At 39.5% G+C, this 15789-nt stretch overlaps 1 protein-coding gene across 1 annotated transcript in view; it reads left to right on the top strand.

Moving 5' to 3' along the window:
- SVEP1 (sushi, von Willebrand factor type A, EGF and pentraxin domain containing 1) overlaps positions 1 to 15250 on the top strand; it is a 202616-nt gene extending 187366 nt beyond the window's left edge. Inside the window, exons 44-48 of the mRNA XM_068973794.1 lie at positions 804 to 974; positions 2178 to 2273; positions 4031 to 4126; positions 9834 to 9927; positions 14967 to 15250. Of these exons, the coding sequence (XP_068829895.1) occupies positions 804 to 974; positions 2178 to 2273; positions 4031 to 4126; positions 9834 to 9927; positions 14967 to 14988 (479 nt within the window). The 3' untranslated portion in view covers positions 14989 to 15250. The remainder of the gene's footprint in view (positions 1 to 803; positions 975 to 2177; positions 2274 to 4030; positions 4127 to 9833; positions 9928 to 14966) is intronic.
- Positions 15251 to 15789: the final 539 nt, after the last annotated feature.

The following is a 15789-nucleotide window of genomic DNA, read 5'->3' as shown; positions in this document are numbered from 1 at the left end:
AGCCTTGTACAAAGTGGAAACTGATGAGCGTCCTGGCTCCAATCCAGCCCTTGTTGTATAAGGCCCTGCAGAGCAACTCTAGTTATCTAATTTATCCCCATAAAATTCCCAAAGCAAAATTAGTTATAAACATTTTTATTTAAATATTCAAAGCATGCACTTTTAAAAGAGAGGATTATCCTTCAGTCTTACATATTCCAAAAGAAGAGGGTCACTGCTTATGGTCTTGAAAAGAGGGAAACTAATGTGAAAGTTTGAATTTCATGAACCCGTCAAGCTGTGTAAGTGGAGTTATCTTTAGGTTAGAGACAATATTTATTCCTTTACTCATTTTTCAAATATTTATTGAGAGCCCATTGCCCCAGGCACTGTTCTAGGCACTGATGAAACAGCCATGATGGAATCTGTATTCCTGCAGATCGTGATCTTGAAAGTGATAGGCTGTAAATAATCCGCATCCACTTCTCTTCTTATCTGATAAGCTAAGCATCCTGCATTGAAATTCTTATATCTCTTTGGTGAGGTATAAGAAGACAAGACTTCGTGCCTTAAGTGTAAAATACCTCAGCTTCAACATATTAATCAGAAGGCAAAACCTTTGATCTTGTACATCTAATTGTTCTACAGAGCAGCAGGAGATGCTTTTAGTTTCTGGTGTCTTTTAGATTTAATGTAGTTAAAAAGGTTACCTTTGTGTATTTTATCTTTCTTCTTTAAGTCCTAGAAGTGAGACTATGCTCTCTCCTCTCCACTGGCTGAGTTAGTATTGAAAGCTTATTTTTTGTTTGTTTATTTTCCTATAGAAATCTCATGTGGTCCACCAACTCACGTAGAGAATGCAATTGCCCGAGGCGTACATTATCAGTATGGGGATATGATCACCTACTCCTGTTACAGTGGATACATGTTGGAGGGTTCCCTGAGGAGTGTTTGCCTAGAGAATGGAACCTGGACATCACCTCCTGTCTGCAGAGGTAAGGAGATATTTGAATGGTTAGTTACTAGTGAAGCTGTAGGAAAATGTATATGGAAGCCTGATATGGCCAACAACTAGTAGGCATGCTATTTTATCTTTCCTTGGCTTTCAGTTTTCTCTTATCATGTGTGTTACTTTCCTTAACTTCACAAGTTGGAGTTTTGAAAGCTTGCACATAGACCTTTGGCCCAGTACCTGGCCCCTTCCTGAGTACATGGCTCCTTAAGCAAGTCTTCTCTCCAGATCATAGGAGTGTTCTCCAGTCGCTAGGCAGGGCTATGTCATGACTGGGTCATGAGGTCAACCTCCTGAACACTCAGGTGTTTCAGTACAGATACCAGTTCTAACCAGCCATCCTTAGCAGACTCCTGTGCCCCATAAGGAATGAGGCCCCATGTGGGATCCTATCGTGACTAATATAGTAAATTTTAAAATCTTTTAAGGAGCTTACACATTGTTCTCTATTGTGGCTGTGTCTATTTACATTCTTACCAGCAAGATAGGAGGGTTTCCTTTTCTCCACACCCTCTCCAGCATTTATTATTTTAGACTTTTTGATGATGGTCATTCTGACCAATATGATACCTCATTATAGTTTTGATTTGTATTTTTCTAATAACTGGTGATAATGAGCATCTTTTCATGTGCCTGTTAGCTCATAGGTTGTAAGAAAATATGCAGACTCCTCTCGAGAGGGGTGCTGAGGAGCTACCTCCTCAAGAAGTAGCTCAAGTGTCACTTAAAGTCAGAAGTCAAGTCAAGTGAGAGTTCTGTGTCTGTTTACTTGTTTGCGTCTTCACTTCTTTAAGAGAATGGGGAACACTGGCCTCACCAGAGAGCTATTAGCCATCAAAGGCTTCCTTTAAGGGAATTTTCAAATCTCCTAGAAAGGCATTTCCCCTGGTCCAGATCAACAGAGACAATCTTTTATATAAACCACTTTGTTCTCTTTTGCCCTGAATCCCCAAACTACTAAAACGTTTGATAGTTATAATCTCAGAACTACCCAAACTTGTTTATGTCCCTCCTGAGCCCCTCACATTCATCCCCAGCCAAATCTTGAAACTGGGTTTCGTTTCTCTTCCTTAAGACTTGATTCAAGGAAATACTCTGAAATGTAAATGATCAATCCTATATTCTGACAACCAGCCTTGCCTTCCTGAATTCCCTAGACTTATGACCCATCCTGCTTGTTTTCCAGCTGTCTGTCGATTCCCATGTCAGAATGGAGGGATCTGCCAACGCCCAAATGCTTGTTCCTGTCCAGATGGCTGGATGGGTCGCCTCTGTGAAGAGCGTGAGTCTGTCCTTATATCTTGCAAATTGTGTCCTGAGATTTTACTTTGAGTTCCGATGGTTTGCCTGGAAGCTGCCAACTTAGGGGTGTTACTAGGAACTGGCTTTACTAGTGGCAGGAATTTTCTTGCTTAAATCCCGTAACAGACCAGACAAAGGGCTGAGAGCTGATCTACGTATGTCATTTAGTTGCAGAAGATCTAGAATATTACAGACCTTGAAAATACAGTTATCAAGATCCATCTAAGGCCATCTCCACCTGCCTACTGGCACAGATTTCCAGGAACCTTCTTGGGGAGGAGCTTATAATAAAGAGTTTCCCAACCTTGGTCTCCCTTTATCTCAAGTCCATTTATCTTCCGTGCTGCTTCTTGCTACAGTTAGTATAAATTCATGGCATTGCATAAAATTGTACTTTACAGGTAAGATAGGGAGCCCATCATTCATTAAGGGTAGCTCTTTCCAATTAAAAAAAATAAATTGGTACTCCAGTAGCTATATAATGCTTGATACTTTAATATAGAATTTCAGTCCTCAGGAAAAAATACATTTAAATTTGAGTTTCCAGGAGAATGTGAAAAAGTGGCTTTAATTTTTTTAATGTCTAAACTATACTTTGTTTCAAAATCTTTAAAAATATTTTTACACATGGATAAAATTACTGGGCATCTATTAATCTCATTGAGTCATTAATATGATGGCCATTGGTCTTTATCAGTTTTTTCTAAGGCCAGACATTTTATTAGAAATTCCGAAACTTTTTAAAGTGTAAGTATTTCAACTAATCTAGAAAGGAAAATATACAGTGGAAATCAGTTAAGGCTGCTAATAGCTCACCAAAGCAAGTGTTCTCACAGTCATTCAGAAAGAAGAGAACTTTTCCTTCTTCTCCCCAGTCCTACCTTCTTACTTAGGGCTTCCACATGTGACCTGCTAGAACGCCAAGGATCATGACAGGCCTGGCTTAGTTCGCTGAACATGTGCCTGTAGTGCATTAGATCAGGGCCTCCCAGGCTTTCCTGTGCTTGCAGACAACCTGGGAGAGGGTCAGTGCAGGTTCTGATTTGGTAGATCCAAGAGAGGACCTGAGATTCTGCATTTCCAACTAAGTCCTGTGTCAATGTTTTGGTCTTGAGAACAATGCTTTGAAGACCAAGTCAGTAAACAGTCTCACTTCTTTTAAACAGATAACACCTCTTTACAGAGCTCAGTGATTTCTAGTAGGAGAAATGATTGCCATGGAGAATGTCAGGGAGGCCAGATTCAGTCATCATTAGGCCTCAGCTCCAAGGAAATAAAGGGTGGCAGCTACTAAAGTGTTGCCCACACCAGCCCATGGAAGAGCTTATCTGACTGCCATTTTCATATTTAATTACAGCCAAGAAGAGAACCTCAAGGCAGCCAAACCCTCTTAGAGCATTTTATGTAATTTGTAATGGAAATTTGAAATGATAATGAAAAACATTCTGCTTATTTTGTGAAGAGAAAGCAAAGCACTTAGCAGGCATCGATTTCGGTGTGTCCTCTCGGAAAGAGTGCATTTGGCATTGGAGTCACGAGGCTACACGAGGCTAAGGGTCCAGATTGACTTTCTGGATTGTGTTTTCCCAATAATACTGATTAATAAACACAGCATATACGGGAAGGTTATCTAGTGGGTCATCTAAGGTTTTACTCCTCCCGGAAAATATCTTTTGAACGCTCGATCATGTCTGAGTGTGTGGGTTTTGATCCAGTCCTTTCTGATCTCCTTTCTAGCGATCTGCATTCTTCCGTGTCTGAACGGCGGTCGTTGTGTGGCCCCTTATCAATGTGACTGCTCACCTGGCTGGACAGGGTCCCGCTGTCATACAGGTAGGCGTCCTGTCATAGTTGGTTTTCTTGGTGCCTGGACTCCATGAAACCTTAGAGAACACCGATGAGTGTGACTCAGATTCAGAGGTGGCAGTAAAACAAAAGCGTATCAGGGTTTCTCACGAATTCCTCAAGATGGTCCTTTGAATGGTGGTCTCAATGCTCAACCTATGTCTACCTCAGAGACACTTCTCAGGGTTGAATGACAAATAAGAGCATCTGAGTTAACTCATTGTTCAGCCTTCTTTATGTCATTTGCTCCGTGTTGCAGAAGAGAAAACATAAAGCAGAAGTTCAGAAGAATATTTTTTTAAATCTCTATGAAGCCAAATCACTGAATTCGCAGTAACTATTTAGAAAGAAAAGGCTCTAAATAAATACAATTGAAGTTAAAGTGAAATTACTCAACAAGAGATGGTTCCTTATCATGGAAGACAGTAACAAACTGTTGTTGATTTAATTGGTGATAGACATGTCCTCATAGCTACCCATGCTCAAATACCTGCCTATCCACTATACTTTGCTATCTAACTGCTTGATTTTGATCTTTCCCTGCCCTCACTAGATTATATGCCACTGGTGGGCAGGGATATTTGTGATCCTTACATTCTCAGTAGCTAGCATAGTGCCCGCATATGACAGGTTTTTCAGTAATTGTCTAAATAATCCCACAGTCTAAAATGATAGATTTTTTTTACCTTCTTAATGTCCTAATTGTCAGGCAACTGTTAAAAGCATAGAACTCACTGTATTTATTTTTCGTTAACTCTAACCCTTACTATTCCTCTTGTAAATAATAATTATACCACTTCCTAGTGAGGTTAATTGTAAAACAGAGCAGGCCAACTGACACCAGAGCTTGTCACGAACTCTAAGGCTCAAGTGACTATATAATTTAGCTTCCAAACTGGGAGGTTTGGGAGGATGAGAGGGGCTATTAAGAAGCAAATCAGGGAAATGGGAGTCAAAGTTGCAAAAACCCTAAATCAGATGGGCAGCCACCCCACATAAAGCTGAAAGTAAGCCATCCATGAGTGTAGGAAAGGAAAAATGTAATACCGGAGGCTAAATTTGAAGCTTTTATTTGAAACTCTTTTTTTTTTTTTTTTTTTTTTTTGCATTTCTCCATTTTTATTTTTATCAGAGAAAAGGCGGACTTCAAATGAAATGGTACAGCAATTGACTCCTGATTGTATTATCACTAGTGCTCTGTTGTAAACCTTGTTGATTTTAGAGTACCATAGATGAGCTTTGGGTGCTATAGGAACCCATGACATTTCACTCTTATATTAAAAGTTTGATATGTATGTTTCTTGCTGTATAAGTGGGCTCATAACTTTCACTAAAGTCTCAAAGAAGCCTGTTCAGTTCAGTTGCTCAGTCGTGTCCAACTCTTTGCAACCCCATGAATTGCGGCCTGTAACACCCCTTAAAATCTGATATCGCCATCCCATGTTCTCACTCACTATTTAAACTTTTTATGGAAAACACAGACAACTTTTAGATTCCTTTAATGCCTTACATTGGTTATGACTCTGTTGGTTATAGAGGAGAGGAACCAATTTGAAATACCTCAAAAAAAATTGGGAAAAACAAAATGAAATAAAAATAATAGAAAAAGTAGGGCTAGAGCAAGAGGTATTTGAAAGTCTTAAAGTAACGTTTGGTATTTCTTCATCACAAATCAACTTTGATTTTTTTTTGTATGTGTGTGTGTTTATTATTTTGCTATGCTGGGTCTTTGTCACTGTGCGGGCCTTCCTCTAGTTGCCGCAAGCAGGGGCTACTCTAGTTGTGCTGCTCCAGCTTCTCAGTGAAGTGGCTTCTCTTGTTGCAGACCACAGGCTCTAGTGGTCCACTTGGGCTTCAGTAGTTGCAGCTCCCAGGCTCTGAAGCATGGCTCAGTAGTTGTGGCACACGGACTTAGCTGCCCCTAGGCACGTGGGATCTTCCCGCATCAGGGGTGGAACCCATGTCTCCTGCATTGGCAGGTGGATTCTTTATCACTGAGCCAGCAGGGGAGCCCCAACCTTGATATTTATCTATATTTCTCATGCATACAAAATTGAACCTACCTGCAAACCAGCTTTGCCCTTTCCCAGGCATCTTATCTCTGTAGGTGTTGGCAGCACGCTTCCAGATGGAGACACTCTCAAGTCGCCCTCCCCCTTCATCTGCCAGTGTCAGCACTCCTTTCTGTTCCTTCCCACTCCATATCTCTTGCATCCTACTCTATCTGCACTGTCACCAACTAGTAGAAGACCTTTCCTTTGGATCACTGCCAGAGTCTACTACTTAACCTTCACATTTCTATTTCCAAAATAACACCATTACACACAGCTCTGGGGATATCTTTGCCCTGTTTAAGAACCTGAGATGGTTGCTTGTTGTCTCCACATCCAGCCCAGATTCTGCCTCCTGAGGCGCTGCGTGGACTGGAACCAGCACACCTGATGCACTTACTTCCCTTCCTGCCAATCACATCTTGTCCCCTGCAGACATGGCTACTGCCTATTCAAACTCACCTCCAAAGCCCTGCCCAAGTTTCCTGTTATCCCTAAACTTGCTCTCTACCATGAAAATCTGTTTTCTAACATTCCATCTCTAGATATTACACAGTTAGCTAGAACCATGCCATTTAAGGATCTTCCTTGGTCACTTAACAGTAAAGAATCCACCTGCAATGCAGGAGATGCAGGTTCAATCCCTGAATCAGAAAGATCCGCTGGAGGAGGAAATGGCAACCTACTCCAATATTCTTGCCTGGAAAATCCCATGGACAGAGCCCAGCGGGCTAAAGTCTGTAGGGTCACACAGAGTCAGACATGACTGAGGGACTAAACACACACACACATGCCATTTAAAGCTCAATTGATCTGACTTATTTGTATTTCTTTTAGTTCCTTAGCTCCCTGACATTAAGCACCTTACTGACATGAGCCGTATGGTCTTTATGTTATTCAATTTTGCTGCAGCTACCTCAGCAAAGATCCCACTTATATCCATTAGGTATTAAACATACAAAAGGGTATAAAACAGGAGCTCTTGCTCTCCAGAATCCAGCCTAGAAAAGAAGAAGGGATGGAGAATGGCCTATAGCAGAATGGCCTATAAATATGTGACTGGAGGCTAATTGAACTCTCTACATGTTCAATGGTAAAATGAGTAAACCACCTAAATGTAAAGTGAGGTCGCTAAGTCGTCGGCCCAGGGATCGAACCTGGGTCATCCCGCATTGCAGGCAGGCACTTTATGGTCTGAGCCACCAGGAAAGTCCAGTAGATGTTCAGAAAAGGCTTCATAAGCATAGAATCAAAGGAAGAGCAAGAGGAGTCCCCAGGTGGAGCTCATTCCAGACAAAGGCATAGACGTGTAACACAAACTTGATCAGGTAACTAGAGCCAGAGCAGAAGCCTTGGAGGCGGTGGAGGGGTATGACCGGAAGTGAAGTATAAGGCTGGGCAGAGCCAGATTAGGAAGTGCCGTGCATACTTAATTATGCCTTCTAAGCCACAGAAGCTGTTAAAGGGACTTAAGCAGGAAAATCATGTGATTAGATTTTCTTTTAGAAAAATTATTTTGGGAACAGTACAGAAATGGGCAGAAAACAAGACTTAAAAATAGACTTGTTAGAGACTTATCCCAGCCTGAATTGGCAAGAGGTAAAGAATCTACCTGCAGTGCAGGAAACCTGGGTCCGATTCCTGGGTCGGGAAGATCCTCTGAAGAAGGGATGGGCAGCCCACTCCAGTCTTCTTGCCTGGAGAATCCCATAGACAGGAGCCTGGCGGGCTACAATCCACAGGGTCCTAAAGAGTAGGAGATGACTGAGTGACTAACACTTTCACATTCAATGACGTCTAGAGAAATGGTGACCAAAAAGGATATATTTGAGAGAAGATAGATGAATCAGCACTGCCTGGCTATAGATTTATTGTGGAAATAAAGGTCTAAGGAGAGTCAAGGTTGGTATTTCCAGTTTAGGCTTCTGAGTGGAAGATGGTGCCATTTACTGAGACAGAGAGCCCAAAAGGAAGAGCCCTGAAGGTACAGATAAGGAGTTAATTAAGGACGGGCTGATTTTGAAGATACAGATAAAAAGTTAAGTAAGGACAGTTGAGGTTGAAGGTACAGATAAGGAGTTAAGAAAATAAATGCTGTGAAAGAGGAACTGGCAACCCATTCCATTATTCTTACCTGAAAAGTTCCAGGGACAGAGAGGAGCCTGGCAGACTATAGTCCATGAGGTCACAAAGAGTTGAACATGACTGAGCATGCATGCACACATGCACAAAAACACACTGAGTTTGGAACATACAAGGGAGAGGGCTGACAGGCAACTGGATGATGTCTTTTCCCAGAAGATACACTATATTGAAGGTAGATATTAGTCATCACTGGAAAACTTTTGTGGAGGAAAAGAAAAGAAGTCTGTGCAGAAGGTGGCATGAGAAGGTGCCCAGAATGGAACGTTGGTATCACCCATATTACAAGGACGGAGGAAGGTGTTAGGCTGTTACATGGAGAAGTGAAAAATAATAATTAAAAAATTATTGGTACAGTCAGTTACTGCTAAATCATTATGCTCTTGAAAAGGAGTGATTTTTTAATATTAGCAAGCAGCTATGGAGACTCAGTTGTAGATTATTGAGTTTTATTTTTGCTCTTCTTGACCCTGCTTCATTTCATAATTTCCTTTTTGTTATATTGCAAATACGTGCATTTTGTTGGCTGGCTTGTCAAGAAAGGTCGCCAAGAGCAAAGACTGGTGTTTTCATTCTTGTCCTTTCTCAGTGCTTATCAAGTGCCTGCATTGCCGATGTTTTCCCAATATTTTATGAATGAGTGATAAAGAAGTGACATTTCTTTATCGCTCACCAAAGATGAGTTTTTCATCTGGGGAAGCCTGCATTTCCAAGCTATAATGAGACTGAAATGTTTCTCGTTTCCAACTTTCTCTGAACAGGCATCTTATTTATTTCTTTGATTTGTTAAACTGGCTGGTCTTCATCTGTTTTTAGTGTCCTTAGGTTTTTTTAACAAGTAGATTCATGGAGAAGAAGAGTTTGACCCTGAGACTATGGACCTGTGAGAAAGATGGCTGTATAGTAAATCTCTCAGTTCTCACTCAGGGTTACATCAGTGGCTCATTTTTAACTCAACCCCAGGCTCTGTAATTCCAATTAAAGTTGGTAAAAGCCATGAAATACATTTCCTAGCAAGCACAAAGGGCTTTTGAATCATTTGTTATGTTAGCCAGTCTATGTGCCTGATCTAGCATCATAAGAATTAACATCTGATATAACAACTTCATCAGTTGTAGAGTTCATTGCTGGCTCTCTCAAGAGCTTGACGGTCTCATTGAGCATATGAATAATTTTCAGTTCAAAACAGTATCAAATTAGTTACTTAAATAAGGATTAAAGAAGAGAAAAATTAGTGGACTCAGAGTAATCAGCAAAGGTTTCAGTATGCAGGTAGAACTTAAGCTGGGATTTAAATATAAAGATCAATTCTTGCTTGGAAGTACAGAGGGAGGTGATACCACCTTATGATGTGAGATTGAGCCAACTGGCAGGATGCAGTCCATGAGGAATGGTGGCAGCTGGAGCAGAAAGCAGAGTCAAATCTTATTCTGCGTGTCTTCGTGAGCATCTTCATGATTGCTTAGTATTCATTAAGTAAATGCATGAATTTTTCATCCCAGCTGTCTGCCAGTCTCCCTGCTTAAATGGTGGAAAATGCGTAAGACCAAACCGATGCCATTGTCTCTCGGCATGGACAGGACATGACTGTTCCAGGTAAGACAACCAAAAACTACCGTTTATCTACAGCATGAGAAGACTGAAATTCAAGTTAAGTTGCCCCAAGAGCCAGAAGATATCTCTGGTTTGAAGGTAAGCATTTTGTATCCAGAAATATCCATTTTGAGATTTGAACTAAAGCCAAATGAAGAAGTATTACTTAATATTTGACAGATAAAACAATGATTCCTCAAAAACACACATTTATTACAGCACAAATACTAAAATTGAAACAACACAATTTTAGAGGATTAGCATAGCCTCTGCATGAGGACATGCAAATTTATGAAGTTTTTTGACAAAGAAAAAGGGGTTAATTAAACAAGTTAATGCCTTCTTGAATGGTAGATTGCACCCTTCATAAGAAAGGATGCAAATAAATGATAAACTCAATATGTTTTACTGATGTCCATTTGCATCCCTATTTATAATAAAAATAATATTGAAATTGATGATAAGGAACATTTATTTTTAAAGTCAAAATTTTGCTCCATATTTTTTACAGTATATATAGTCAGTATTTAATGGACTGGAAGAAAATTTATGTAAAAATGTGTTCTAGCAATTGATTTCTCATTTGTAAGCAGATAAATATCATAGTTGAGAAAAGATTATCCCAAAATAAAGGGAAAATAGTTTAAAAGTTTAAATATCATAAACTTTTTATTGAAGTATAATGGACATACATTATATTAGTTTAGTATATTAGTATAACATGGTGATTCAATATTTCTATGTGTACATATTGTGCAGTGATCATCCAGTATAGTTAACTATGTAAGTCCATGTATGTAGTTATAAAAATTTTTTTTCTTGGAATGAGACCTTTTAAGATCTACTGCTCTTAGCAACTTTCACATGTGCAGTGGCTCAGAGGTTAAAGCGTCTGCCTGCAATGCAGGAGACCTGGGTTTGATCCCTGGGTCGGGAAGTTCCCCTGGAGACTAAATTGGCAACCCACTCCAGTATTCGATGGAGGAGCCTGGTGGGCTACAGTTCACAGGATCGCAAAGAGTCGGACACGACTGAGCGACTTCACTCCCACGTTATATATACTATTCCCATGACTTATTTATTTTATAACTGGAAATTTGTGCCTTTTGACTCCTTTCACCGGTTTTGGCCAACCCCCCACCCACCTCTACCTCTGGCTGACCACCAATCTGTTCTCTGTAAGTTTGGTTCCGATTTTTGTTTTAGATTCTACATATAAGCAAAATCATATGGTATCTGTCTTTCTCTTTCTGACTCATTTCACTTAGCCTAATGATCTCAAGGTCCATCCATTTGTCACAGTTGACAAGATTTCATTCTTTTTTGTGGCTTAATAATGTTCCATTGTGAGGTGTGTGTGTGTGTGTGTGTGGTTTATAAAGAAAATTGTCTTTATCTGCTCATTCATTGATGGACACAGGTTGTTTCCATGTCTTGGCTATTGTAAATAATGCCAAAATGAACACGGGAGTGCAGACATCTTTTCCAATTAATGTTTTCATTTTCTTTGGATAAATACCCAGAGAGTTGCTGGATCACATGGTAGTTTTATTTTAAATCTTTTGAGGAAACTCCATAATATTTTCTACAGTGGCTGCACCAATTTATACCCCCACCAATAGTGCACAAAATTTCCTTTTCTGTACATCTTCAACAATGCTTGTTATTTCTTGCCTTTCAGATGATAGCAATTCTAACAGGTTTAAGATGACATCTCATTGTAGTTTTAATTTGTATTTCCTGATGGTTAGTGATGTTGAGCATCTTCTCATATACATCTGTAAGTTCTTTATGTAGTTTGAACATTAACTCATAGGATATATGGTTTGCAAATACTTTCTTCTATTCAGTAGGTTGTCTTTTCATTTTGCTGATGCTTTTCTTTGTGGTGCAGAAACTTTGGGTTTGATGTGGTCCCACTTGTTTATTTTTGCTTTTGTTGCCTTGCTTTGATGGGAAAAAAAAAAAAAACATGCCAAGGCTGATGTCAAGGAGCCTATGGCCTATGTTTTTCTCCTAGAAGAAAGAAGAACTTATGATAACTTATTTTACCATAAGTTAGTGAAAGTGAAGTCGCTCAGTCATGTCCAACTCTTAGCAACCCAATGGACTGCAGCCTACCAGGCTCCTCCACCTGTGGGATTTTCCAGGCAAGAGTACTGGAGTGGGTCACCGTTGCCTTCTCCAACACAAAACAATGTTACATCTTTAGAATGATAAATAAATCATCTTTCCAACTTTACATGCAGCTGAAATGAAAAAAGAATGACAGGCTAGGGACAGAATACTGTGAATTTTGTACTGCTGGACTTGTCACTCATGAAATGATCATTAGCTAATGGTCACTAAATTTACATATTCAGGAAATTATATATAGAATACTGCAAAAACACAGTGGAAGACTAAAGTTTGCCCGTTTCAGCTCAGGAAATCCCTTCACTCCCAAGCGTGTTGTCCTTTCAACTCCAAAGTTTACTGCTGTTACTGTTTCTCCTTCTTTTTTGACCATATATATATATGGATTTATTTCTGGGTTCTCTATTCTATTTCATTAATGTGTGGTCTGTTTTTTATGCCAGTACCATATCATTTTGATTACATACTGCATCATACCATTGATAAAATATTTTCAATATTATAACATTGTCCTCATAAATATTGCAGTGTTGGAATATTACAACTCTATTTAAAATTTTTAATATATATCATTATAATTACATCACTTAGATTTGTATTATGTACATTTACTTCTATAGTATAGGAATCATTGAAAAAATGGGTATTGCCATATTCATTTTTTAAAGTGAAAAATTCAGTTAACTGAAAAGAGATTCTTTTTTCATGTCTTTTTACTTAATTTTGATTGGACTATTAAAGTCAACTTGCCAAGATAAAAATTATTTAAATACAAACTTAATTATTGAAAATATCTGTTTCATGCTAATGAATTTCTTCATATCAACTCAAGTATATGCATCTCTGCAGAGAGAAAAAAAATGAACCCTGAAGGACAAATTTGGATTGTACAAGTATATTTAGAAGTTTCTAACATAAAAATGATAGTTTTACCTGAGAGCAGAGTTGAAAGAACTTAAGAAAATGAGAAACTGGTAAAGGTTTCTGGGGAAATAAAGAGCAAAGAAAAGAAAAAGCAAAGATAGAAACAATAAGAATGATAGTGACTCAAAAAGGAACAGGAAGCGTTTGTAACATTCTTATTTTAAGCTTTGTTTCAACTACTTCATCTTACAGATAAATGAAGGAAGCTCAGAGTTTGTGTGGTTCCCTAATATCAAAATACAATTGACCCTTGAACAAAATGAGTTTGAACAGCATGAGTCCACCTATATATAGATTTTTTTCCCAATAGATCCATAATACAGATCTACACAATCTTCAGTTGGCTGAATCTGTGGATGTGGAACCACAGATACAGATGACCAACTGATTGTAAAATCATCCACCAATTTTTGACTGCTCAGAGGGTCAGCGCCCCTTACCCCTGCGTTATTCAAGAGTCAACTACCCCTATAGGAACATTTTCTTGACCAGAGGATGTCCAGAAATAACTTACTTTATAAACAATAAAATGCTATTAATAAAGGTAATAAAATCTAGATTTTTTTAATTCAAAAGCTTGATAAAGGAATTTTTAAACATGATGGCAAATTCAAGAAAAAGTCAACCCAGAAGACCCAGCAGCCCTCATCAAATGCCTTTCCTTATACTGTGATGGGTTTTTCTGGGAGACCTGTATTAGCTAGGACTCTCTTATTGCAACTCCAAGTGGCTTAAGCAAAGAAAGGAATCTGTTATCACAATAATGGGACCTTATATGGAACCCCATACATGCGTTGGCTGAGCATGAGGGCAAACAGACGGAGGACTTGAAGACATCTAAAGTCTCTCCCCTCCCATCTCACCTCCTGTCTCCAACATCTTCTCCATCGTCCTGCTGCAGAGTGCTTTCCTTTGCATCTCAGTTCACGTGGAAGGACCCACTGCCCATGGAAATAGTATGCTGACCCATTTTAAAACTGCAGGAGAAGAACTCATTAGTCCAGATTAATTCAAGAGCCCACCATGGATCAGTCAATGGTGATCCTAGGTTGGGTTATTCTAATGTGGAATTCATTTTGCTAAAGCTTTTACCATGCCTTTAGGTAAAGGGTGGAAGAGACTGACAATTCATTGATGAAAGAAAGGTGGAATATAATATCCTGAAATGGGATGGAGAGAAAGCTTTTCTGAGAAATCAAAGCAGTAAATGTTTACAAATACTTCTTTCTCTTCCACAAGATTGAGTGCCTTAAAGTTTGTCTCCCTCATGCTTAATGAAGACATAAAAACTGATGCTCACGGTAAAGAATCCACTGCCAGTGCAGGGGACCTAAGAGATATGGGTTTGATCCCTGGGTTGGAAGGATCCCCTGGAGGAGGGCATGGCAAACCACTCCGACATTCTTGCTGGGGAAATCCCATGGGCAGAGGAGGCTGGCAGACTGCAGTCCACAGGGTCTCACAGAGTCAGACATGACTGAAGCGACTTAGCTGGTTGACAGAGCAATATTCAGGCGTCGTGACAGCTGGTGGAGAAATGCCCTGTGGCATTCATTAAGTCCCTCAGTCTGTACCCTCCTCTACTGATGAATTATTCCCAAATTGTTCAGTCCTCAAGGAAGATACTGTGTTTCCTCTGACTGTGCACAGAAAATGGATCCTAAACAAATGCCATCAATAAAAACCAGAGACAGTTCATTCTGTAAGTGACCTTTAGGTTCACAAAGTCCAAAGCCCTCATTCTACAGATGAGCAGATTTTCAGACAAGAACCTAGTGACAGAGCCAGGACTAAAACTCCAGTGTGCTGTGTACGTTAGTACTTTTTCTCTGTGTCCCTTCGTTTTCTCAAGGAATGACCCCCATCCATCCAAACCACATCACAGAAGATGCCAGGTATCTGAGACTTTTAGTTGTGTTTTAATCAGCCCCCAAACAGCTGTTCCCCTTTCTTTACTGTTGAATCTTTGTTTTTTGTTCTAGGAAAAGGAGGACTGGGTTTTAACCACCGCACAACCAACCAGCTCTCCTAAAATGCAGGATCATCTCTTCCTGGCAGTCCTGGACATCACACAATTTACATGAAGACTTTCCAACACGGTGCTGGGTCTTGTCTCATTTCAGTCAACTTGTTACTTTGGGTTGACCTTTTTATTTTGTGTTATAGTCTGTTATTTCTTGTGACATACCTTCTTACATGTTTCCATTTTTAAATATGCCTGTATTTTCTATATAAAAATATATTAAATAGATGCTGCTCCATTCTCACAAAATGTACATACTCTGCTGACTATTGGAAGGTTCCTGGTATACATTTTTATTCAGTTACTTAAAATGATTTTTCAATTAAAATATATTTTGCTACTAAATAATGTTTTTCCAGTAGTGCCATTTTGTGAGGGAAAAAAGAAGATTCGTGGTTGGTGCTACCAGCATGTTATGAGATTACATGCAATGTACTGAGAAATGACAGCAAAGGAGACCCCTTCATGCTGGATCCATCATGTCTACAACATATGTAACAGTAAAAGTTTCCTTTTATTTAATTAGAAAGTAACTATTGCACCTACTATCCTCCATGCAAAACACTGTTCTGGTGCTGAGGGCAGCCTGACTAATTCCTTCTCCAGCATTTGGAAAGCTGTGGGCGTCAACTTAGTGGATGGGCGGGGAGGGGGAAACATGACCATGGTTCACAAGCTAAAGTGCTTCACTTCCTTCTCTCAGCTGGAGTAAGAAATGCAAGAACTGGAAGATGAACAGAGAGCCCATTTCTGGGTCATAATCCCACCGCTCAGTGCTTTGG

The sequence above is a fragment of the Capricornis sumatraensis genome, chromosome 6, assembly GCF_032405125.1.
Source record: "Capricornis sumatraensis isolate serow.1 chromosome 6, serow.2, whole genome shotgun sequence".
Lineage (NCBI taxonomy): Eukaryota > Metazoa > Chordata > Mammalia > Artiodactyla > Bovidae > Capricornis > Capricornis sumatraensis.
Note: the sequence above shows the minus strand (reverse complement) of the source record. Positions and strands in the feature narration are given on the sequence as shown.